Source organism: Astyanax mexicanus, chromosome 19 (assembly GCF_023375975.1).
Source record: "Astyanax mexicanus isolate ESR-SI-001 chromosome 19, AstMex3_surface, whole genome shotgun sequence".
NCBI lineage: Eukaryota > Metazoa > Chordata > Actinopteri > Characiformes > Acestrorhamphidae > Astyanax > Astyanax mexicanus.
This window is the reverse complement of record NC_064426.1, coordinates 39422251-39448841: the sequence shown is the minus strand read 5'-3', so window position 1 is coordinate 39448841 and position 26591 is coordinate 39422251. Positions and strand designations below refer to the sequence as shown.

Genomic DNA, 26591 nt, shown 5'->3' with positions numbered 1-26591 from the left:
AATATTAGTGTTTATATGGTGTTATATATAGTGCAAGAGTTCCCTCTGTTGCACAGGATAAGTTTATCAGAAACTGCAAGTTAACAGCACTCCATTTACTTACAATAAACAAATAAATAAAAACTTTAAATGAGAACACGCGTTCAAACTTGACTATTTTTGCAAATATATATATATATGTATATATATATATATATATATATATATATATATATATATATATATATATATATATATAAAGCCCTTCCAACAAATAACCAGCAGTTATTTATTCCTCTTTAATTTGGATTTTAACGTTAAAAAACTAAAATGTGATTTATTTTCAGTTATATCTCTTCATTTATAAAGACACTTAAAATAACTTGCATTGGTAAAGAAAACAACTGATTTCACCAAAAAGGAAAACAATAGTTGATAAATGGTTATTTATTAGAAGGGCTCAATTACAAATCAGTTATATTAGTTTCACTTTTTGCTGCCTTTTCTTTAAATTAAGCAAAATATTTACTATATTAAATTGAGCATTCATTCATTCCTACTCAAGTTGGAAACTAAAAAATGCCATAATACAACTAAAGATTCTACAGTACCAGTCCTTTTTTATTAATCAATAGATTATCTATATGAAATTGTTGAGATTTGTTCACTGTTACACGGGTTAAGAGTATCAAAGTAATGCAGCTTCTTTTATAAAAGCACACTAGAGTTAAGATAAAATGAAAATCTAGAAGAACTGAGAGAAACAGCTGTTAAATTAGTTCAGTCTGGAAATAATTAAAAACCTCAGGGATAAAGCTGGTAAGTGGCCTCGCTGCTGAAATATGGCAAAAGTGTGTTAAAATAAATCACCACAGGTTTCAGAACATTATTCAGTTAACCGCTGAGCAACACCAGAGAGGTGATTATTGAGGAGACGAGACGCTGACCGCTGTATAAACAGGATTTCTCAGAGCGCCAATCAGAGCATTCGATAAAGGATAAAATCCCACCCCTCAGCAAAAACAGCCAATCAGCTCACTGGTTGTGCCAAGTCAGTGTACTGCTGATCTATATCTGAAAAGCTGTTGGAAGGAAAGAAAGAAAGAAAAAGAGATTAAAAAAAGACAGTAAAAGAAAGGGAGTGAAATACATTGAAAGTGAAAAAAGTACAAGAAAGGGTGAAAAAGACTGAAAGAAAAAGAAAGGGAGTAAAAAAAGAAAGGGAGTGAAAGTAAGAAGGGTAAAGAAAGAGTAAAAGTAAAAGAAAAAGGAGTAAAAGAAAGAAATAGTGAAAGAAAAAAGAAGTGGAAGAGAAAAAAGGAGTGAAAAAAAGAAAGATATAGAAAAGGAATGAAAGAAAAACAAAGGAGTAAAGAAGGAAAGAGTAGGAGTAAAAAAAGAGTGAAAGAAAAAAAAGAAAACTGAAAGTGAAAAATGTGAAAAAAGAGTGAGAGAGAGTAAAGTAAAAAGAGTAAAAGAAAGAACGAGTGAAAAAAAAGTACAAGAAAGTAAGTAAAAGAAAAAGGAGTGAAAATCGAAAAAGTAAATCAAAAAGTTAAAAAGAAAAAAAAAGAGATTGAAAGAAAGAGTAAAAAAAGAACGAGTGAAAAAAAGTACAAGAAAGTAAGTGAAAGAAAAAGGTGTGGGGGAAAAAAGTGAAAAACAAAAGTGAATAAAAAAAATGGGGAAAAAAGAGAGAAAGTAAAAGAAAGAAAGCTGCTGGTAGCCACACTACACTGACCTGCCAGAAGTCACGGGACAGCACTACATAAACTGATTATAAATGTTATCTCAGGGGGATGGCTTGGAAACACCCACACTTGTATAATTTGTGAGGTGTTATCTTATGAGGGAGGTTAAAACCCAAATGTTGAAATTGGTAAACTGAAAAAAACAAGAGGCTTTTTATTCATTTTTATTTATTCAAAAAGACAACAAGTTACATCATCAATTAACTTTAAAACATTTCACTTCAAGATTTGTGTTTGTAACATTTTATTCACTGCATTTAAAAGGAAATGTAAACATTTGAATCATAAAAATATGATTTAATAATATTTGCTAAATGATACTGAAATAACCAGTCAGATAATCTATAAATAGCTGATCTGATCTGACCTGACTGTAGTGCTGTAATGGGAAATGAGGTAATGAGAGGCCGTCACACCAACACTGCTCTTTATATAGAGTTCAGACAGACACCTGATTTAAACTACAATAAAGTGATAAAGTATTATTTCATTTTAATTGGACGCTGACTGCATTTATTGGTGGAGTAACTTAACTTCAAATAATGATTTTAACATTTTGTAAAAGAGAAAATTCAGTATAAAAGCGTAAATTGGTTAAAAAACTAAAGTTTGAATTAAAGTCGCCAAGAACTAGAATTAGAATCAGATTGAGTTTTATGGACTTTATAATCTGTTTCTCAACGGTAACAATTTAAAAATCTAATAGCAATCATAAATAAACTCTATTAGATATAAACTAAATACTACATTTTAATTGGAACAGTTTTATAAAATTTTAGAGCATCTTGTACAGTGCCAGTCAAAAGTTTGGACCCTTAAAACAAGCCAAAATATATGTTTTATACTTTAGATAATTCAAAATTAACTAATTTGGTGAGGCTGAATCCCATTTCACCCCTGGACTCTTTAAAAAAAAAAAAAGTTTTCATGGTAGAGATTTTTCTTTAAAGAAGTGACCAAAGACTCCCTAAAATATTAGTTTTTTTTTTTTGTTAAAAATTGTAATAAAATCACTATATGACCATAGTTTGTCTATTTATGTTCTTCATAACAAGCATAAAAAAAGCTAGTAGTTCGTCTAAGTAGTTATTTAGCTAGCTAACTTTCCAGTTCCACCCTAAATGATGCAACAGACAGCAAAGACTGCAACATTTAAGGTGGAACGGAAAAATAAAATCTAATAAGCTAATAAAACGCTAATTTCAGCTCCCAGTGACAGTAGTTAAAGAATGGAAAATAAAAATAATAAGTATTTAAATTTTAATCTCCAATTAGGTTAATAATACAAATTAAAAGAACAAATATTGTGGAATATTGAGTGTGTCCTAACCTTTGAAAAAAAAAAAAAACAATGCCAATAATCTGTTCAGTGTTTAAATTGTTGTACTGTGCAGCATTCTGGTTGCAATCAAGAAGAAAATGGGAGGAAAAAACAAACAAACAAAAAAAAGTACTGCAAATTAATTACAGATATACATTTTATATGCGATTCTTTAACATTTATTGGACTCATCCATACAAATCTACTTGAATCCTGACTGTTAAGACCCAGTTTAAAAGCATGTTCATAGTTTTGGTTCCTTAAGGAGCATCTTTCTCTCAGATAAAGTTAATAATATATCTTTAATAAAGAAAAAACTTGTCATTCTCAGGGACTGAAAAAGTCTTAAAGTCTTATTTGTCATGTTTAACTGTTATAGTAGGATAGAGTTCAGTTTGTTAAGGCTCTAATTGTTCTATTACTTTGTACATGACTCTTCCTGTATTTTTGTATTATTTATTTTGTTATGTTGCACATTGCTGTTTTAATAGTGCACACTGCTGCTTCCAAAAAAAGCTACTAGATGGCATTACATATATATCTTAATTAAAATATTTAAACTTGACCATTAGTGTCTAATGTGGTGTATTACAGATCACTTGTATCACTTTGCGTCACTTATCTCAAGCCCACCTTTTGAAATAAGATATTGTAAATTTGATGAATCAAACCAATGACTGACCGTAGACTAATCTACAACTGGCATAAGCCTCTCTGCTGTAAAAATAAAAAATAAAAAATAGAAAATCGAGAATTGAATCTAATCGTGACCCTAAAATTGGGAAATAAAATCAAATCGAGGATTCAGAGAATCGTGACACCCCTACTGACGACTAATGCTTTACACAAGCTGGAAACCACTAATGTCTTCTGAACCATTTTTACAGCTAATCATGTAAAATATTATAGGATTACAGGATTTCAAACATCTATTATATGTTGGTCCAGGCACTTATTTTGTATTTGCTCCCCACACATTTTCTGCAAAGGACATTACAAAAAACATCAAAAGACAAAATATCACAGCTGGCAGCACCGGCATTACAGCCAATTAGGACAATTTCACACACTGAGAACCATTTCTGCCCATAAAGTTGCGGACAAGTTTACAGACATCAAACGCTTTGGGCTTAAATTAAAGCTTTTAATATCCCTGATTCCCAAAACTGTGTATGTTTTTTTTACAGTGAAGAAGCTGGAATTGAGATATTTTTCTTTTTTTATATACGTATAAATAATTACAAGACAAAAAGAATCTCATTACAGCACATCTTTGGTTGCAATCGTCTCGGTATTGATTATAAACATCCTTTCAAAACAGTTTTTCAACCATATTTTCTTTAAAATCACTTTCCGCAGGCCAGTCTCTTAGGAATGGTAGATGTTGCCATGGTCACAGCACTCCCAATCAATCAGCTCAGAGCGCTGGAACCATAGCGAGATCTCCTTTTGTGCCACCTCGGGAGAGTCTGAGGCGTGCACAATGTTCCTGCAACATTAATACAACAGACAGAGCAGAGTTTTCATTACAATCAATCAATCAATCAATCAATCAATTACACAAGTCTGATATAATAGAACATATACAGGGCCATCTCAAAAAATTAGAATATCTTTGAAAAGTTACTTTATTTCAGTAATTCAGTTCAAAATGTGAAACTCATTATATAGATGTATTAAACACAGAGTGATAATTATGGCTTACAGCCAATAAAACCCAAAAATCAGTGTTTCAGAAAATTAGAATATTATACAAGACCAATCGGTACTTTTGGCAGTGTGGGCAGTGTGCCAAGTCCTGCTGGAAAATGAAATCTATAAAAGTTGTCAGGAGAGGGAAGCATGAAGTGCTGTAAGATTTTGTGGGGAAACAAAACTGCAGTGACTTTAGACTTGATAATAAAACACAGTGGACCAACACCAGCAGATGACATTTTACATTTCATTTATAAATCAAGGGATCAGAGTCTGGAGGAAGAGTGGAGAGACACACAGTCCAAACTGCTCGAGGTCTAGTGTGAAGTTTCCACCAATCAGTGATGGTTTGGAGAGACGTGTCATCTGCTGGTGTTGATCCACTGTGTTTTATTATCAAGTCTAAAGTCAGTGCAGTTTTGTTTTCCCACAAAATCTTACAGCACTTCATGCTTCCCTCTGCTACTGACAACTTTTATGAAGATGAGCATTTCATTTTCCAGCAGGACTTGGCACACTGCCCACACTGCAGAAAGTACCATATGGTCTCATATAATATTCAAATTTTCTGAGACACTTATTTTTGGGTTTTCATTGTCTATAAGCAATAATCATAAACAATAAAAAATAAACTCTTAAAATAGATCACTATGCGTGTAATACATCTATATAATATATGAGTTACTGAAATAAAGTAACTTTTCAAAGATATTAAAATTTTTTGAGATGGCCCTGAAGTACCAGCCAAAAGTTTGGACACAAACTAAAATGTTGTGCATTGTAGATTAATACTAAATTTATTGCTGGGCGATTATGGCCTAATTTATTTTATTATTTTTTTTCACAAAAAAAAAAAAAAAGAAAAATCCAATTTTCGATTATAATCGATTCCACCCCCCTTACTAAAAATCAAAACAGATGACAAAGACATGGTTCACAAAAATAAATAAATAAATGTTTGTTCAAAAGCTGTAGGTTGAGTCGACTCAGTGAGTGAATCAATGATTCAAAATATTTTTTTTAAATTAGTGTGACTTTTTTTTGGTGGCAACCTTTTTTTTTTTTTTTGGCCTTTTATTGTTGTATTCCCGATACACACGAGACACTGTGGACAGAGGGATGTTAAATACACACTTTAACTTCAGAAATAAAACATCCCATCATCTGCACCCACTATCAGACCTCAATCCAGCTCCCATAATTCACCTCACCTTGCCATGAGCACAATGACCAGCCTTTAAAATCTTCAAAACCTCACCTCACAAGATAACACCCCGCAACTTAAACAGGTGTGAGAGTTCCCAAGCCATCCCCTGAGGTAAAACCTCATGATTCATGTCTCAACTTGTAAAAGTAGTGTTTTCTTTTTTTTTTAATTATAATGTATTCCATTCTGGTATTAATTAGATCCTATAAATATTAGATCAGAACATACTTGATTCCACCAAGAAGAGTTTCTCTTCTTGTTTGTGTAAAATAATTTTATAGGCTGTGGTTAATCAGGCTAAAAAGTCATTTTCAGTACCACTCAAAAGTTTGGACACCATTTAATGTTTTTCCTTATTTCTTAATTTTTTTTTTCTACATTGTAATAATTGTAATGTCTTAATATTAATTTACAAAAAGGTACACATATGTAATTACATAGTAAACAGTAAAAAAAGTGTAATTCATCCACATTAATCCCCTGATCTGAACCTGATGAACTGAGATGGTGATTTGAGGTGATTTAATTGGGATGAGCTGGAGCTTCACAGAAAAAAGTGAAGGAAAAGCAGGAACAATTGTTCAGCACCTCCAGGAACTCCTTCCTTCAAGACTCTGAGAAAACTATTCCAGGTGACTCTCCCTCATGAAGACACAGAGTAAAATACCAAGAGTGTGCAGATCTGTCTTCAAAGATAAATATAAAACAGATTCTGGTTTCTTTAACATTTTTCTTTAAAGAATAATTCAGCATGTATAGCTGTATAGCTTTAATATAGCCTTTAATATTACATTTAATGTCGAAAATCATAAAAAGAAATAACACATTAAGTACAAAGAGGTGTCCAAACTTTTGACTGGTACCTTATATATAGATAGAATCCACATTGGCAGGATATTCCTTTATTTTAGGAACAGGAGTGCTAAGTAGTTGGTGAAGTAATGCTGAAGCTAGACTATTTTTTAAAAGTTTATATCTGGAGTTTAAAAGTTAAAAAAAAAATCTCTTCAGCACTGAATCATTTGATATTATTCTGTGTTGAGGGAACAAGTACATTTTTCAGTATAACACTCATTAAACACTGTTAAAAAAACAAACATGATTTGTCAACTGTTCCATATGAACCCATTAATTTTGGATTTATTTGGGAGCGCCCTCTGGTGGCCTGAGAAACTTGAAAAAGATGATTGTTGGGATTCTGCTCTTTCTATAAAATGTTCTTGGATTGCTCCAAACTTCTGTACAAGACAACCCCACAGATGTGTCATGGTTTCACACTCAATATCCTACTATACTTTGGAGTCTGGAACCAGAAAAGTTAGTTTTCAACTGGAGCCAAACCGTTAAAAATTGCAAACCTGAAAGGAGTCTGTTCCACCTTGGTGGTATGGGTACACAAAGACTATGTTCACATTACAAGCCACATTGCTCAAATCTGATATTTTGCTCAGATCAGATTTGTCTATCTTGATGGTTCACATTCACTGTAAATGTAAGTGATCTGTATCTGTGTGTAATATGAACGAATCTGTTCCTGAAACGCCTCACATGCTGCACACTGATACCTTTTTTCACAAAAAAAAAAAAAAAAAAACTCCTCTGAAAGTCGACTCGTAGATTTATAAAGGGAAATGGATGAGTTAGCAGCTCATATGTGGAGCATCTTTAGCTGGAGTGAAGAGTAAACAGCTGGTCTGAAGTTCATGCTCAGGTCCAGGAGGTAAAAAATGGCCAGGCATTTGTAACAGTGTGTACAGGTGTGTATGTACCTGCTTATGTGTATGCTGAAGTCTCCTCTCAGAGTTCCAGGATCAGCTTCAGCTGGATTCGTGTTTCCTACCAACATTCGAGTCGACTTCACCACATTGTGTCCTTCCCACACCTGCAAAACAGGATACGTCATGAGTTTGAGTACAACTTTTACATGTGGCCCTAAATTAGACGCATATCTAATTTGTGAGCACTTAACACTGAATTTGATTTGAATGATTTGATTTAATTGTATTTCCAATCACAAAAGACCAGCCTCTGACCTGAATAAATGAGGGGAGACGTAATAACTCAAAACTAAAGAATTGCTAAATACTGTTAAAGTAAAAAAAAAAGATCTAGCAAGCACCGCGGCTCAAGTCTGACACTGAGCAAGTTTAAGGGTTAACTTTACCTAGCATCTATAGTGCTATATCTTTATAACCAAGGCTGTATCTCTAAAAACATTTTGTCCTTTGAGTTTTAGAGCTGTAAAATTGACTGTGGGGGGAAGGCAGGAAGGTGTTCTCTGCTGCAGTACTGTAAGCCAATCAGAGACGATATATTTGCATGTATAAATATCAGTGGCGTGCAGTTAATATAGTGGGTACCCCTTTTGCAACACCCCCCTGCCCCCGTAGTGAAATTATTCATCTGCTTGGTTAGATTGTCCTATGACTTTGCTAACAGACTCATTACTACACCCTTCTCAAAATCAGGAGAAGGGCCCACGAGCAGACACAAGGGGGCAGAAGCTTTTTAAAAAACAGTTTTGATTGGTTAGAACAGCTGTCAGTCAGATAGGAGTCCTGTAGCAACTGAAAGATGCAAACTAATGATTTGAATTAGTTGCTGTTTTTTATTTTAGTTAATTTATAAAATATATGCTTATAATAAATATATATACACATTATATAACTAAAATATATTTCCAGATTAAATAATATGTAATGATTTACATGCACCTATTGTCACCCCTTCTCTGAAGGGTTAGAAGGGCCTTACTGCACACCACTGATAAATATTCAAGGGCCCAAATCATGTCTTCTTTCATAGACCAGTAATTATTCAGTGATCTAAAGCAGGGCTAAATAGAAACACCTGAGCATTTTTTCCCACAAAAAAAAAAAACTGCTCACATGGCATTCATTCATACTAGAGACACAATTAGTCATTTTAAAATGAATGGAAAAAACGATGGAATGAGACTTTTAAAGAATAAGTCAACTTCTAGTCATTACTTTTTGGATAGAGCACTTTTATTCCAGTCTAGATCTTTAGTACTTTATACATCTCTGACCCTGAGTGATCTGTCCCCTGTGACCAAATATGATTGACTCTCTCAAATCATTTCCACTAGAGGCAGGGCTGGTTATGGTAAGAGTATTCTAGTTTTCTCTCAGTGTAACAGGCTCGATATGGAACTGTACTGTCATCCCTGCATTGCTTATCTATTCTGGACACGAGGGACAGAGGAAATGAGGGCGGAGGATGGCAGTTAAAAATGTTGGGTGGGGTTGTTTTAGTAACAGAGAGAGAGAGAGAGGGGTTTTAGATTGACCCTCACTAACCATAGCGACCACAGGGCCGGAGGTCATGTAACGTAGCAGGCTGGGGTAGAAGGGCTTTCTGTGCAGAGATACGTAATGCTGGGACAGCAACTCCTCAGACACCTGCAACATAAGAATAAGGAAACACCATTGCTTAAAATAGAGTAAGGATGCACCAAATATTGAGATTAATTAGCTGAAAGTGTTCGGCATAATAACTAATAAGTGAAGACAGAATAATTCAATTCAACTTATTAGGCCTGACTTATTGTACAATAAAATGCACATGACCTCAATAATTTGAGAATGGTGTGTACACCCCTTATATACTTTTAATGATTTTCTTTTATAAATCATTGGTTGTTGGGATCAGCAATTTCAGTTAAATATATCCTAGCAGACTAACACATTTATGTTATGTGTGTTATATTTGTAAAGTGAAATGAAGTTTATAGGATTTACAGAAAGTTTGCAATAATAAAATTATAAAAAAGGTGCATTACAATAAATAACAAAAAGATGAATCAATTTAGGCACCAACAGAAAAATGACATCAATATTTAGTAGATCCTCCTTTTGCAGAAATAACTGCCTCAAAACACTTTCTATAGCTTCCAATGAGAGTCTGGCTTCTGGTTGAAGGTATTTTGGATCATTCTTCTTTACAAAACGTCTCCAGAAACCATCAAACCTGACTGAACTGATCATGAACAGCCTGCTTTATTAAAATCACACCACAGATTTATAATAATACTCAGGTCTGGATTGAGGACTGAGATGATCATTCCAGAACATTGTACTTGTTCCTCTGCATGAATGCTTTAGTAGATAGTGAGCAGTGTTTAGTGGTTAGCGTTTAGTGTCGTTGTCTTGTTGCAGTATCCAGCCCCAGTGCTTTAACTTTGATTCTTAAACATTGTTCTCAAGAATCTGCTGATATTGACTGGAATCCATGAGACCCTCAACTTTAACAAGATTCCCAGTATCTGCACTGATCACACAGCCCCACAGCATGATGGAACTGGCACCAATTTTACTGTATTTAACTAAAATTGCTGATCCAAAAAAACAATGATTTATAAAGGATAATCATGAAAATGACCAGGGGTGCCCAAACTAAAAAAATAAAAAAAAAAAACATCCCAAAGTATTTAATTAAAAGTTTAAAGATTAAAAAAGGTATAATTGCTTGTTATGCTGCATCACCATTATGTCGATAGCATTTAAAGGTCTTGGTTAAGCTGGATCTCCAGTGCAGAAGGACATTATTGCAAATATTTTTAGATAGACATTAGACAAGACACAGGGTGCATTGTAAAGGAGTACAATAGACAGCAGAAAATAAATAGAATAAACACAAGTATGCACATGTTGCAGCGATTACTGATTAAAGAATAACTATTACAGTGATAAAAAAGTGCTAAGGTATAGTGTGAGGTAGACAAGTCTAATCCACATCACATCATGCCAAAAAAACAAAAACAGTGCAAGTATGAGGATAGCAGTTTAGTAAACTAGTGCAGCAGATGTGTAATCTATATGTGTGTAGACACTTTTGCTGAGTGAAAGCATAAACAGAGAACTCACCTGCAGCATCTTCAGACCAACCAATTGGAAGCCTCTCTGCTCAAAACGTTTAATGACCTGACCAATCAGACGCCTTTGGACTCCATCCGGCTTAATGGCGACCAGAGTCCGCTCTCTCACACCAGGAATATCTACAGAAATGACAAACAGAGAGCAAATCATCATATAAGGGCATATTAGACAGCAGAATATCATCAAGAGCACATAAAACAATGAGGTATAAAATCACTGACTGGACAACTGCGCCCTCTACTGCCTAATCATGGGAACATGGTGGGTAGATTAACAAAAGTAGTGAATATAAAAACTTTCATTTACTGATTATTTCCTTGCTGCCTAAAAGTAACTACCACTTATTGACAGATACTCACATAGATTAAGATAAATCAGTGTTTTTCTGATACATTGGTCAACAGACACCTTCAGTTTAATATTGTGCCATATCACCCTATCAGATCAGGATACTACTTTTATGCTGTTTTTAGCCAAAGAAAAATTCACACCGATCTCATTTCCCATTATATATCTACTAGAGACAGATTCTATCTGTCCAGTATTATTTATTTTGCTTTAATCCTGGATATATGTAGAAATATGTAGAGCATTATTAGTATTATGACATTCTGGATCATTGACTTCTGTTACAAATCTGATACAATTCTTGTATTTTTTTTTTATATATCAGTTAGGGGAGTTCCGTAGCATATATGCAATAAAAAATATATATATTTAAAGAATACAGTATTGCAACAAAATGAATTTTATTAATACAGTGTTTTGTCCTATCGCCAAGAGCATCGTTATCACGCATATATCATGAAATATTGCTATTTTAGGGCCATATCGTCGACCCCTAGATTTTATTGTGTTTAACTGCACTACCTCCATTACACAAAAAGGACTTTATATTTATACCTCATATTTTATTGCTACTGAATGTCTAGGATTTCCCTCTGGGATCAATAAACTATCTATCTGTGCTGGCCAGCATCACACTGGAAGTGATGAGGGGTGAGAGCTGCTGATGGCAAAGCAGAATCTTGGCCTGCCAGGTCAATGCTTTAGCTTCTTTAGCTTCCATGGGGCATGACAAAAGTCATGGGACACAATTTTAGAAGAAGAGTGGGAGCATAATTTTACACTGACTCTACTCTAGCTGACTGACTGACACTCACGCACACTTGATTTAAGAGGCATTCTGCTGAACGTGATGAGCATGTGATCTCTGCAGTCTCTTCTGATGCTGTGATTAAATTAGGAGCATTCCGCATTCCACACACACACACACACACACACACACACACACACACACACACACACACACACACACACACACACACACACACACACACACACACACACACACACACACACACACACACACACACACAAGAAGAGCTCCGACTGGCTCTTCAGCAGACCAATCACTCTGCACGGCGAGCAGTGGACAGAAAAAGTGCATTTAAGGTTGCTGATAAGTTAGTTGTTTTACAGCGAAATATTTGATATTGATTAGGAGGAATGAAGGGATGAGTTCAGGTGCAGTTCAGTGTCCTACAGTTTGACTGATGGTGGAGTTTACTTCAGTCTATAACTGACATTAATACAATAAATGTACTGCAATCTTATCCTCCTGTTCTTCATTCATGTATCAATCTTTACCAGTGATTTATCAGGATTTCCTTTTAATAATCCTACTACCCTCACTCTAACTACTTAAAAACTTTACATTTATTTAAATTATTTTAAAAACACACAAATACCCAGAACCACCCATTTAAAAAAAAGAAAAGAAATGTAATGTTAATGATTAAAAGTGTACTTGAGGTCTTTCCTTAAGAATATACAATTTTAAATAAGAAATATGGACATGGTTACATAGTTGGAGCCACACAAGGATGTAAAGCAGTAGTATCATACAGTTTATTAGCAATTCTATCTGAATAAAATTAGTTCTATAAACTTCTATCTGTGGACTATTTTATGGTTTTATGATGTTTGCTTGTGAAGAAACAAACAAAAAAGAATCATATAAATGCTGTGTTACCAACTGGTAAGGATAACAAAGCTAACCCGGGGCAAATGCAGGCCAACCATGCTAACTTGGAGCAAATGCTGGCCAGCCATGCTAACCTGGAGCAAATGCTGGCCAGCCATGCTAACCTGGAGCAAATGCTGGCCAGCCATGCTAACCTGGAGCAAATGCTGGCCAGCCATGCTAACCTAAGGCAAATGCTGGCCAGCAATGCTAACCTGGGGCACATGCTGGCCAGCCATGCTAACCTGGGGCACATGCTGGCCAACCATGCTAACCTGGGGCACATGCTGGCCAACCATGCTAACCTGGGGCACATGCTGGCCAACCATGCTAACCTGGAGCAAATGCTGGCCAGCCATGCTAACCTGGAGCAAATGCTGGCCAGCCATGCTAACCTGGAGCAAATGCTAGCCAGCCATGCTAACCTGGAGCAAATGCTAGCCAGCAAAGCTAACCTGAGGCAAATGCTAGCCAGCAAAGCTAACCTGAGGCAAATGCTAGCCAGCAAAGCTAACCTGGAGCAAATGCTAGACAACCATGCTAACCTGGAGCAAATGATAGCCAGCAATGCTAACCTGAGGCAAATGCTAGCCAGCAAAGCTAACCTGAGGCAAATGCTAGCCAACCATGCTAACCTGGGGCAAACAGTGGCCAGCAAAGCAAACATTGGGCAAATGCTACTAATAAACACTAAAAGAACTGGCCAATCTAGCTAGATAATTACACAAACGTGAAAACTATCACCAGGAAATGAACTAAATTAGATAAATTATTTAACAGCAGAGCATGTGCGCCACTGTGTCCAAACAGCTCACACTAATTAGACAAAACATTTAAAATAAAAGTCAGACTAAAGTATGAACAGTTTTTTAATCAGATAATTTCACACATTGTAAAATTGACAGTGTTTTACTTTGATTACAACCTTGCTTTTCATAGCTAAATTAGCCCCTTTAGCATTCAATTATTTATTGTTTAGTTTATCTTATATACCTAAAAAAAATGTGTTCTACCCTTCTATTAAATGGTTTTCATACAATTCTATAGATTTTTACATAGACTTTTAGTTATTAATTGTATTAGCCTCAATTATATATAGCCTTTTATACGGATACTTTTGTTGGGTTGTTTGTTTTAATGTGTACTTGTAATTTTGATAGATACGCTCTTAAATGATTAGCCACTACTTGATAAACAGCTGGTTGGTTGCTTGCTTTTTTTTGTTTGCAGCTAAAATAGTTTGCTTACCTCTTTGTATGCATTAAATTTGCAACATAAAAAAAAACCACCTCATTTGTATTACCATCATTAGACATTTTACACGAAGCTGAATTTTTATTCCAGTTTCTGTTCCACCTTAAAAGTGCTGCGGCATCATACGAAGACCGTTAGCCGCAGCCCACTTTAGCATGCAGATTTAAGGTGGAACTGAAGTGTAAAAAGCTCAAGAAGTTGGCTAACTAACCTTTTAATTTGTTATTGATAAATACAGCAAAGTCAAAATTTGAGTGTTACTTTAACGTTGTGGATTTTTAAGGAAACTTTAACTCACGGTTGTGACTTAATGGTCTCTTAATTAGCTTAGTTACCTAATCTAGTTAACCCTTTAATTCATTTTGTCCTATTTACCACTTAGCTAACTAATTAAAGGCACTTTCTGTTGCTCTTGAGTCTCACTTTAAACATTACTTGCCAGCTATCTAATCAAGTAGCTAAAGAATAATATCATACAGTAGCAGTAATATCATACAGTTTATTAGTAATTCTATCTATTTAAAATATGTCCTACACACAGTACTGCCCAACTTCTATCTGTGGAAACGTTTTTGTGGTGTTTGGTTGTGAAAAAAATACCTTATCCATCATTTTCACAAAGGACATAAAGTTGGACATATTTTGATTGGACTCAAAAACACTGGTACATAATTGACAAACCGGTTGTGTTGAACTCTAATGTGTTTAACTTGTTACCTATTTCATGGAAATGTTTAGAAATAATGTAAAATTAACAGAATGTTTCACTGGAACAATAGCTTTTAGCTAACATTAACATTACCCACCTGGATTGTAGTGTGGAGTGTATCCATGAGACTGGTTCCAGGGCAAAGAGCTACTGTAAATAACTATTCAGTCTATACTGAGCAGTTTACTGCTGCTCTTCTATGAATTTTAATATTTTATATGCTTTTAAAACTCAAAAACGCTACAGAAATGTACAGTCTACACTAAAAAGCTGGGCTGAAATGGGCTAATTAAGAGCACCTGAAAACTAGCAGCACCAGGTGATTAGGTAGCTAATCATTTAAACAGCATGAGCACTGTGACCAATCAGCACACTCCGATTAGACACATGACTAAAACAAAATAAAAGCCTTACTCTTACTCTGCTTTTAATTGGATTTCATATTAAACTGTATTTATTTTATTATATTACTAACAGAGTTTTATATGAAGCTGATTTTTTTTCCACCTTAAAAAGTGCTGCAGCTCAATACTGTGACTGTTAGCTTTGGCCCACTTTAGCATGCAGATGTAAGGTAGAACTGAAGTGTTGAATAAAAAAAGAAAAAGTTAAGTTTCCTTACAAACAAAAATCTGATTTTAATTTTAAACTTATGAATTAGCTAACCAAACTAATTAAAAAGCTTAGCTGCTTGCTTGCTCCTTTTGTTTCCGTTCCACCTTAAAAAGTGCTGCGGCTGTATACTGAGACCGTTAGCTGTAGCTCACGTTAGCATGCAGATTTAAGGTGGAACTAAAGTATTAAATTAAAAAAAAGTTAGCATTTAATTGGTTCAAATTATTGCCCTTTTTATTGTTGGAGTATTACTGTCTTGTAGTTAGCTAACCTAGCTAATTAGCTTACCAACTTGCTTGCTCCTTTTGTGTTGTTAGCTTCGCTAGCTAGTTAATTTCGCTACTTGTTAATTAGGCGAGGTATGTGTTAAAAGTTTCCGTTCCACCTTAAAAAGTGCTGTGGCTGTATACCAAGACCGTTAGGGGTAGCCCACGTTAGTATGCGGATTTAAGGTGGAACTGAAGTATTGAATTAAAGAAAAATATAATTTAATTGGTTCAAATTATTGGTCTTTTTTGTTACAGCATTAATATACTTGTTAAATATACTAAATAAAGCAGTTTTTAGTAACATCTTTATTTATACGTAAAGCTAAATTTTAATTTAGATTCAAGTTTCCGTTCCACCTTAAAAAGTGTTGCGGCTCTATACTAGTATACTGAGACCGTTTGCTGAAGTAGCCCACGTTAGCGTGCAGATTTAAGGTGGAACTGTTGAGTTACGTGTTGAATGAAAACTTAAAACTTCATTATATCTTTGTTTCTATAACTAAATTAGCGTATTAAAGTCGATACACTTGCGTGTGGGGTATTTAAAAGGAAACTTTAACTTATATTTGTGACTTTTAAATGAGTTTAGTCTATTTTTAAGCTAACTTCGTTAGCTAACGCTAAACATTAACTTTACTTGCCAGCTTTCCAAGCTAAGGTTAATTATCGGGTAACGTTATATACACCTCACAAAAAGAGGCAATTAAAAGTATAGTTAAATATATTTTGAAGGTTTTTACTGCAGTTATTCAGTTCTGGATTTGTTTACTTGGAGATTTTAACTCTAACTACTTCTGTTTAAAGCATTAAACACAATAAAGTAGCTAAAACAACACTTTCTGCAGGGTTATGCTGATTTTTCCCACCCCAAAACTTCCTCTCACGCTCAAAAACAATCATAAACACAGGTCTAAAAGCTGGATAACTAACTTAAAGTTAACCTACCTGAGGTAGTAGTGCTGGAGCTCCGGCTCCAGCCCAGCTGGGCGTGTGAGGCTGGCCGCAGACCGTGCAGGACTACCCGGCTCAGTAGCAGGCACTGCGGCGCCACCGCCATGCTCATACTCACTCCAACAATTAATACAAATAATAAAAAAAAAATAAACAGTTAAATAGAGGAAGTAAAACGTGGTGAACTAAATTAGTTAACTAACTAACTAAAGCTGCAGTTCATCCAGAGGAAAAGTGCAAATATTTAACTACATCTCACACAAACACACCACGAGTCTCTCTCTCTCTCTCTGCTGTAACTTTTAAACCCCCTGGAAGAGTCGAAGCAGAGGAGGCTGACTGTGACACACACACACACACACACACACACACACACGCACACACACACGCACACAGAGAGAGAGAGAGAGAGAGACACTCACAGACACACACAAACAGTCATTCACCTGATCACACTCACAAATCCCTTTTTACACTAAAATCACACCAGCAACACAAGTTCTAACAAGTCCTACAGGATCTCAGTTATGCAGCTTCTACTAGTAGAAACTCTCATTTCATGTGTCAGCTCTCTTTATTACCCTGATAAAAATAACCTTACATAAATGTTATTTTTTGGCTGCATTAGCTTATCATATTACTTAATGTTACTGATGCAAAAACAACCTTTAAAGTAGCTATCTGGTGTGAAATGGACTTGGGATAGGGGCATACCCAGTTTGCATTTCAATGCTGAATCAATGTTGATGTTATAGGGTTATGGTTGGATCAACGTCGAATTTGGTGAATCAACATTGTATGTTCACAGCCCTTAATAAACCGTAGCTCACATTCAGGATACTCAAAATTGTATGGAAGAGGACAGCCCTGATGAAAAATTAACAAATTTATTTGTATTCTCTCTCTCTCTCTTTCTCTGAATATAAATCTTGTTTCAATGTTGAAACTAGGGCTGCAACGATTAGTCGATACAATCAACAATGTCGATATTCCAAATGTTCATTGTCGTCTAATCGTTAATTTGCAGCACTACGCAAAGTATTGGGGAAAGAAAAACAGTTTACAGTTTACTTGGCCTCCAAAAGGTCTCCAAAAGTTCCCAAAGACAACGGATCACACATTTCTTCACTAATTATCAGAATTTTCCACAATTCAATTCAATTCAATTTTATTTATATAGCGCTTTTTACAACAAAGGTTGTCACAAAGCCGCTTTACAGGAAAAACAGGTCCACGTCTCTTATGAGCAGCACCACAGAGATGCCAATTTTATGGTGACACAGTGGCAAGGAAAAACTCAATGCCACACTTAAACGACAATGTTCTGGACATTTGAAGGGCATTTATATCCCTTGTTAAGCTTTTTCTATTGATGTGAAGCAAAGACAGAGCAGCCATACCCACATGGCATGGAGAACATGGCAAAAATAATCGTTGACTAATCGGAAAAATAGTCGCTAGATTAGTCGACTACCAAAATAATCATCAGTTGCAGCCCGAGTTGTAAAAACGACAGACATATCTTTAACCATATTTCGGCCACATTTCAATATTTAATGCTGGATGTGTGACAGCTGGGATAGCATTGGATTAGCATTCAAACCTTTGTTGAAAAGCCCACTTCTATTCACTCCCGGCATTACCAAATACAGAGCTTTTAGCCGATGCTCCCAACAGGCTTACAATGCTAGTGATAGGGGCATAGAGTTGCACATGCAATGAAATGGCTATTTTTACACCATAAACAAGCTCAAAGTAGCTCCACACATCATTGATAGAATTCTGAGAGTCCTGACATTGAAGACGAGGCACTGAGAAAAGTGCACAGGTAGTTTATATATAAAAAAAAAGACTTGAAATTAAGTCACAACAAGTTGACTAAAGAGCATGTACAAATAGGTTGGGTAGGGGAACAGATGGACGGAATTAATGTTGCAGAGCCCTTGGAACTCTACCATTGAAGTAGATTGCAATAAAAATAACACAGACTCGTACTGTGCATTAATCTAGAACATCTATAATTCATATTGCCTTGCCATGAGCATGTTGGCCAGTATTTAACCTCAGACGATACACCTGATGCAACACTACAACTGCAACATGGTTGATTGACATTGTGCCATGACTTTTGGCATGTTGGGTATATTGCATTGCATGTGTCCACATTGCAGTTTAATTCACTGTTATGGCGTGATCTGTGCTCACACATACACGATCCACCTGTTCTGTGATCAAAGGTAATGTTTGTTTTATGTGGCCTAATGTCAGTCTAAACATTGATTTGCGTGTGTGTGTGTGTGTGTGTGTGTGTTTTGCTTGGAGACCTAATTTTCATGTTCTGGTCTTTCCAGAATCCAAACAGGAAAAAGCCTCATTAAAGTAATTAAATGAACAGTGAGAAAAGAACAGTGAACAGCTCTGACTCTGGTGGTCAGTATGTAAAGGGTCTGTCATTCATTTTCACTCATTGTCTTTAAAAATTAATTTCTAAAGGAGAAGCTAATTATTCACATTTATTACTTTAATGCAGGAAAGACTGTTGCTGCTTTAAGATGCTGAGAAAACTATTGCAGGTGAGAATAAAATACCAAGAGTGCGCAGATATATATTTATATGTCCTCAAAAGATAAATGTGATTCTTAGAAGAACCTCAAAAAAATCATGAAAAGAAAGAAAACACATTAAATGAAAAGAGGAATTTTACATTATAGTTTGTACAATTATACAAATCTAATAAATAAATATAATCTGTTTTATGAATAGTATGTAACTTTAGTCATTAAAAATATATTTTATGCATGTTCCAAAGTTCTGGGCAACTAATAAAAAACATAAATTGCAGCAATGTAACTTCTCTCATTATTTTATACGTAACTATTTTTGTGTGTATTGCAGCAAATATAAATATAATTCTTTGGATGAAGAACATATGAAAAGTAGAAAAGTATTAAGGAAGTTATTCAGCAAATATATATGTTTTTATATATGGTATTTGTACAGACCTATTACCTGGAATCGGATTCATCAGCTCAGAAAGGAGACTGCATCACACCCGCCCAGTTTAAAATGATTCTTCCGCATGCTCGCGCAATTACCCATTCTCACCAGAGAGGGCCCTAAATCCCCCAAATCCCAAAACGTACAGACATCAGCTTTAAATTACAAAGCATCAAACACATCCAGTGCTTCATTACAAAATTTTATTGAAGGTTTGTGTCTCCTGGATCAGGATGGAATGATATGAAAGGAGGAGTGAGTCCGTCTCCACAGAGATGAAGAGAAGGCGCTAAAATCAAGACATTCGAGGGAAAAAATAAAAATAAAAAATAAATCAGCGCTCAGAAATGCAGCAGTCCACTTTTAAACCGTTTTCACTCCGTCTCACTCACCATCAACCCAGTCAACAGTCTATCTCAAACCGATTTAAGCCTCATAAAACATTACAAACCGCATCCAAGTGCCTTCAGCAGCACCATTCCTTTAAAAAGAACAGATTCAAGACACTGCTCCACCACCTTCACTCCACAGGAAGGCTTCTGTAGAAGTGCAGCAGCAGCAGGGAGGCTCAAACAAGAGCGCTGACGGTCAGCTCGGCTTGGCTCTGCTCAGTTCATCCTTCCCGGCCGATCACACCGACGTCGAACCGTTATACCAGCGCTCCAGTCCCCGCTGCAGCAGTGGAACGTACACTTTGGCCTTATGATCATTGGCAACGTGTGAAATTTCGCTGAAATAAAACATAAGCTGACATAACAAACCCAGCAGAAAATGGGAGGGGGGTGTGGCTCGTATGACACGCCCCTACAGAGAGATCATAGGCTGGCCCCTGGCGAAGGGTGTGGCTTGATCACCGCAGCGGCAGCGATCGGCGTCCCCGCACGGACGGGCCGTGTTTGGCTGTGCGGCGAGAGAAACGTGAGGCTATAGCTTCAGGGTCCCCGGGGGCAAGCTTCCATTACACAGTCTATAGAAACGCAGGTCATTCACCAGTCTGTACACTCCCTGAGAAAACGATGGCAGGTCCTGCAGAAAGAGGAAAAAAGGGAATTAAAATACAAAAGCAAAAAAGTCTGCATTTAAAAAAAGATGTTTTTTGGCTCAAATAAAAAAAAAGAAATAAAAAGAACGAAAAATGAAAAAAATAAAAGAGTTTAGCCTTTATTTAATATTACTCTGTTTTAATGTTTAGAGTTTTTGCAAAAATAATATTAATTTCAAGAACATACTGCAAAAATGAATGTACAAACATTCAGTAGAACATATCATTTGTAACAAAACTAGATATCTACCACGCAGCTAAAATGCAGACTATTTAGCGCATGTACATATACTACAAACAAACAACGACCCAGGAATCTTTAGATCATAGTATCGGATTTTTCGGTGCATCGGATTATAAGGCATATTTTTAATTAACATCTATGTCGCCATGTTTCCCTTCTAATGGAGATGTAATGTATATAAAAAGAATAATAATAATAATAATAATAAAAAAAAATCTTTTAAAGTCAAACAAGCACTGGATGTTATTCTACACAGATTTCTCTCCTGAAAACTGTTTATTTGGGTGAGTAAAGAGCTTCCGTTTATTTACAGTGAGCTTAGATTTCCAATATTTTGTCTAATTGTAAGCTTTCAATTAAGTTTCTCCAGCACTAAGACTGGGTGCAGCAGCATTAGCATTAGCCGCTAACCAAAGCGCTAGCGGGATGTAAATGCCATCCAACTGCGCTATACTGAGGAATCCTGAGTGTTCTGGTAACCAGGCGCCATCAGCCAGCGGTTTGTCCCACATAGCTTGTTTTAACATGGTAAACGCACAGAACACAGTCTGATATACTGTGCTACCAGCGCTATGGTTAGCGGCTAATGCTAATGCTGCTGCACCCAGCCTTAGTGCTGGAGAAACTTCACTGAAAACTCACCTGTATAACGCTGTACTTAAGTGGAGTGGCTTTACTGCTTCTTAATACCTGACTGTCTTAGTGTGTCTTAAGTGTGTACACCTTATTTTAGTTAGAGTAATGATGACAGGTGTGGGTGCAATACCCAGGTTCAACAAGCTGCCACTGTTGGACCCTCAAGTTATTTACCACTCCAGGAATGTGTGCTCACTATGGGTCACTGTGTTTGTTTGAGTGTGCTCACATCACAAATCACATCAAGAACCTACCAGTGTTTTTAATATTTGACTACAATTGTCTCCAGCTGCTACTCCTATATATTATAACTGTGGTAACATCAGTGAGAGCGAGTTTAAACACTGACCCTCTCCGGCGTGAAGTTGCGGGCGAGCGTTGTGCGTTGGTGTGGGTCGAGACCTTGGCAGCCGTTGAGGAACTCTGGCAGGAAGGAGGAATAGAAAGCTTGGAAATCTACAGCGGCCATGTTGTAGAGGGCCACGGTGATGTCATCCTGGAGAAGGTCATGGCTCTTGTGCAGGAGAACTTGCAGCAGCACGTTAATGAAGTGGAAGAGCATGGAGCTCCGGAACAGCTTCTGTAGACACACATGGGTCAAGGTAGGAGTGAAAATCACAGGTACAGAGGGACAACCTGAAGGATTCAGATGGGTCTGATATCTTATTAAAAGTGGGGAATGAGTTTCTCACCCTGTGGTACAGTTTGTGTTTGCTGTTAAGAATCTCTAGGTAGCTCAGGTTCTGCTTGAAGATGTGGATATCTGGCTGCAGGAAGGACTGTCCAAATGCCTGAAAATCAAAAGCAAACACAGTCAATCACACAAGTTCATACACTTCATAAACCAAGACAAATATCCAGCAGTTATTTTCAAGAATTACTGTCCACTCTGTCCAGGATCATTCGAAAAGAGGCTGTGGAAAAAATGTCTCAATGAGATATGAGATATTTATACAGAGATCATGTGGTGAAGTTTTAAATTCCACCTTAAATGTGGCAGTGGTAGACAATCGATTAATCAGGTTTTTTTTAACTAATCGATTAATAATCTGTCACTAAAAGGTGAAAAAAATAAAAATTAGATTTCCTGCTTTTTATGTAATAAACAAAACTGTCTTTCTAGTAATGCTATAATTGTATAAAGAACACAACACACAATGTATTTATTTTTATTATTAAAATATTAGTATGTGGTTAGATGAAGCATTAACCTAAGAGAGAAAAAGATGGGTTCTTCAGCATTCAGCACCACAGCTTTTAAAAGCATGAACAGAACTTGTGCAAAAAACAGAGTTCTTTTGGTGGAAAAGCGCATCAGTGTTCCCAAAGGCTGCTAGAGTAGTTAAACAAGATATGACCCATTTTAAATTAATTTTTTATCTCTCATATATTTATCTCTAAATATTTGCATAGAAGAGTATCTGAATCACAGCTAAGTGTATATTATACATTACATTCACTGTTGCTGTGCTATTCAATAATAATGATAATAATAAAATTAATGTAGCTGTCTAAGGATTAATGCTTCATGTAAACACATACTAATATTTTTTATAATGGTAGTTTGTGTGTTCCTTATACAATTACAACATTAGTACAAAGACAATTTTGTTTGGCTCTGAGTGGTGCAGCAGAGTGTCACTGCCACTATGATCGGGAGATGGCCGTTTTGAATCCTGGTCATGTAGCTTGCAATCAGCTGCTGGAGCACTAGTGATAGAGGGAGTCCTAATGAGTGGGTTGGGTAATTGGCCGTGCAAATTGGGAAGAAAATGGGATAAAAAAAAGACTAATATCTGATTAGCTGAAAGAAAAATAAATAATTAAATTAACTGATTAATCGATTATCAAAAAAATTGCAGTGTATAGTATGCAGCTAGCACCACACAGTCTTTTTCCTTACCTGCATGGCGGCAATAAACTGTGCCTGGTTCTCCATGTGCTCTTCAGCACCGGTTCTTTGAACGCTGCTGAGGACGGAGGTCTTAAAGAAGAACCTCCAGTTCTGATGGAGGATTTGGAAGAGAAGTTCGAACATCTCGGCTTTGACGTCTGGACAGGAGCGCTGCAGTGGGACAGAAACACAAAAGCACTGCTTTATTATTCAAAAATATTTTTTTGTAAATGTTAAAATTGTACAAAATCATAAAGTTTAACTGGAATGCATTCAACTTGGATGTAACATCATTCCGAGGTCTGACATTCTTCAATAGTAAATGGAAAACAGGCACTTAAAATTCTTTAAATTTCCCACAAATCTTAAGTGCACCTTGTGTGAATTTTACCACTCAGGTTGTAAGAGCAGTAAACCACTCCACTGAAGTAGCAGTCTGCGTGTTTACCATGTAAAAAACAAGCTATGTGAGACAAACCACTAGCTAATATCGCACCCTGGCTTCCTGGAACACTTACGGTTCCTCAGTGTAGCGCTGTCAGGCAGCGTTTATTAGCCCTAAGCGCTGCTAACTGCGGCTAACTGTGGCTAGAGCTGCTGCTAACATATTGGAAATCTAAGCTTACTGTAAAGTGACTTGTGTTGCTTAAAATTTGCATTACAATCTGGTGTGCCTTATGTATGAAAATAGACCAGAAAATAGACTTTTATTGATAGTGTGCCTTATAGTCCGTAGAAAACGTATGATTACGGGTGGAACAATTATCGGTATTGTGATATATTATCGATACACAGAGTCACACATGGATTTTTTTTTTTTTTTTTACTAAAACATAAGCACTCTAAACTCCCTAAGACCTGCCCACCAGTTAGATTACTAAAGTTACGGCTTCATTACTCCACATGGTGGTGCTATAATCCAAAAACATGGAGAACAGGTAAAATGGACATTCCAAATTGCCCAGAAATTTTGAATACTCTAAATTGATCTGGTATGTATGTGTAAGTGTGTGGTTAGCATGTAAGTTTGTGTGTGTGTGTAAATGTGTGCCCGATGCAGTCCTCCAGGTGGATGTTGTTTTCTTGTTTGAGAGTATGCTGCACACCATTGGCTGTTGCTTGTCACCGGTGTGTGGATGAGTGTTGAGTATGAATGATTGTGTATAAAACGTGTAAACTGTAAAGCGTCCTTAGGTTTCTAAAAAGGCGCTATACAAGTTGAACTTCATTCATTCATTGATAATCAAATAAATAGGGTTAATACACATGCGGTAAAGAATATTGGATGTTAAATTCTGTGAATCTGACACCAATAAATCTAGAATTCCTGGTATTTGCTTATTTAGAAGTATTTTATCGTCTTCAATATTGTGAAATCATCATTATCGTGGGCAACATATCGTGAGAGGCTCTGTGATTCCCACCCCTATTTATGAAAGGCTGCTGTATATTCATAAACATATCCATTATAAAGTAAGGAATGAGTTGTGATTGGCTCCTACCTCAGCCACAATCGGGTACACCTGCTCCATACAAAGGCTGAGGATGCTGGGTAGCATGGGCTTAAAGGTCTGCCCAGGTTCCTGAACCACGACCTACAAAACCAAACACACACCAGGTATAAATACCAGTGAATTAGTTGGAAAAATAACTGTATATACGGTGTTGTGGTGCTTGTATTCTGTGCTTTATACTCTTACCTGTAGAATTTTGAGGAATTTCTGCACCACTTTTGAACCAGAACTGCCCTCCTGTAAGATGCTGACTGCCAGCTGCTCCCTGAGACACGACATAACCAGTCAGACCAATGAGAAACACAAAGCTGCGTGTGACCTTCACTAACTGCTGCAGGAGTGATGAGCCTCGTGATTCTGATTACAGCAGCAGTACTTTCTCTGCTGTAAACCCATTCACAACTCTCGTGCAGTTATTGATCACGTTACACAGACTGTTGCCATTTATAGCAAAGGCCTTGAACTAACTGGGGCAATCCCAGTAACAGTGTCATCATAACAGGACACTTTAAAGTCCATATGATTTTGTTTCTAAACTGAAAGCAGAAGCATTTCTGAGTGGAGAAGAATATGGATAAAATATTGTATTTATTGGTATCAGTGTGCTAGAACGACCATCCCTGCTGAGCCTAATAATATATTCATTCTAAAAACTGGGGTGTCGGGTCGTTTTTCGTAGGAGTTCTTCTCCTGGTCAAGTGTCTTTACGTACTTACGTCACACGTGCAGCCTCTAAAAGAGGATCCGGCTCAGTTTAACTGAACGCGAGCGGCTGGTGGAGCATTGGGGACTTCAGAAGAGCAAACTCAGAGCTCAGTAGCTCCTCCATTCACTCATAGTAAAACCAAAGAAACGAAGGAGTGAAGTTTCTCTCTCTGACTGAACATAACCTGGAATCGGATTCATCCGCTCTGAAAGGAGGCCACATCACACCCACCCTGTTTAAAATGATTCTTCCGCATACTCGGTGCAATTACCCACTCTCACCAGAGAGGACCCTAAATCCCCCAAATACCAAAACTTAGACACCAGCTTTAAATACAATTAAACTATATTATAATTAAAATTACACTAAACTGAAAGTGCTGATATTAATAAATGATCATTCTCTAGATCAAATATATATTAGGTTTGCGATATTGACAAATAACAGTAATTTCTCAATAATTTCTGTAATTTTGTCGATAAGGATATTTAGCATTATTCAAAATTGTGTTTTTTTTGTGGTTTGTTTTATATTGTACAACCCTGCGCTTCTTTTTTTATTTCTAATTTTCTCCTGTTCTTCTCCAATTTATCTGGCCAATTGTTCCACCCATTCAGCTGCTACTCAGCTGTATATCCCCCACATCTTAAGTGATTCCACAATACCAGAACAGTGAAGCCTAGCACACGCCTCCTCTGACACATGTGAAGTCAGACTCCGCCTCTTTTTGAACTGCTGCTGATGCAGCATTGCCAAGTAGCATCACAGAGCTAACGCTTTGACTCGGTTCAGATACATCAGCTCACAGACGCAGCCTTGTGCTGATCCACATCACCCTAGGAGTGATGAGGGGAAAGAGCGCCATCTACTGTACCCACCCAGA

General features: G+C 36.4%; 3 protein-coding genes across 4 annotated transcripts in view; 1 reads left to right on the top strand and 2 right to left on the bottom strand.

Moving 5' to 3' along the window:
* The window catches only part of elof1 (elongation factor 1), a 515825-nt gene that overhangs the window by 80678 nt on the left and 408556 nt on the right, over positions 1 to 26591 (top strand). The window lies entirely within an intron of this gene.
* Positions 1860 to 16994, bottom strand: nme4 (NME/NM23 nucleoside diphosphate kinase 4). Of its 2 annotated transcripts, none has more exons than XM_007237548.4 (5): positions 16670 to 16994; positions 10840 to 10970; positions 9274 to 9375; positions 7723 to 7835; positions 1860 to 4540 (listed from the first exon to the last, which is right to left on the bottom strand). In XM_007237548.4, exons 1-5 carry the CDS (start codon positions 16785 to 16787, stop codon positions 4420 to 4422), a joined length of 585 nt encoding a protein of 194 aa, XP_007237610.3. In that variant the 5' UTR covers positions 16788 to 16994; the 3' UTR covers positions 1860 to 4419. The 2 variants fall into 2 exon arrangements, with proteins under 2 accessions (XP_007237610.3, XP_022520736.2); XM_022665015.2 differs by lacking the exon at positions 16670 to 16994 and adding an exon at positions 14938 to 15121.
* Positions 19859 to 26591, bottom strand: part of xpo6 (exportin 6) — a 32972-nt gene continuing 26239 nt past the window's right edge. Inside the window, exons 20-25 of the mRNA XM_022665110.2 lie at positions 25189 to 25267; positions 24991 to 25083; positions 23498 to 23659; positions 22287 to 22385; positions 21944 to 22174; positions 19859 to 20698 (exon numbers count right to left, since the gene is read on the bottom strand). Of these exons, the coding sequence (XP_022520831.1) occupies positions 20597 to 20698; positions 21944 to 22174; positions 22287 to 22385; positions 23498 to 23659; positions 24991 to 25083; positions 25189 to 25267 (766 nt within the window). The 3' untranslated portion in view covers positions 19859 to 20596. The remainder of the gene's footprint in view (positions 20699 to 21943; positions 22175 to 22286; positions 22386 to 23497; positions 23660 to 24990; positions 25084 to 25188; positions 25268 to 26591) is intronic.

Excerpts from the sequence above, each read along its gene's own strand:
- nme4 (XM_007237548.4), bottom strand. The coding sequence starts at position 16,787 with ATGAGCATGGCGGTGGCGCCGCAGTGCCTGCTACTGAGCCGGGTAGTC. Across the intron at positions 10,971-16,669 it reads CTCCAGCACTACTACCTCAG|ATATTCCTGGTGTGAGAGAG; the intron begins GTAGGTTAACTT and ends TCATTTCTGTAG. Across the intron at positions 4,541-7,722 it reads TTCAGCATACACATAAGCAG|GAACATTGTGCACGCCTCAG; the intron begins GTACATACACAC and ends TTAATGTTGCAG.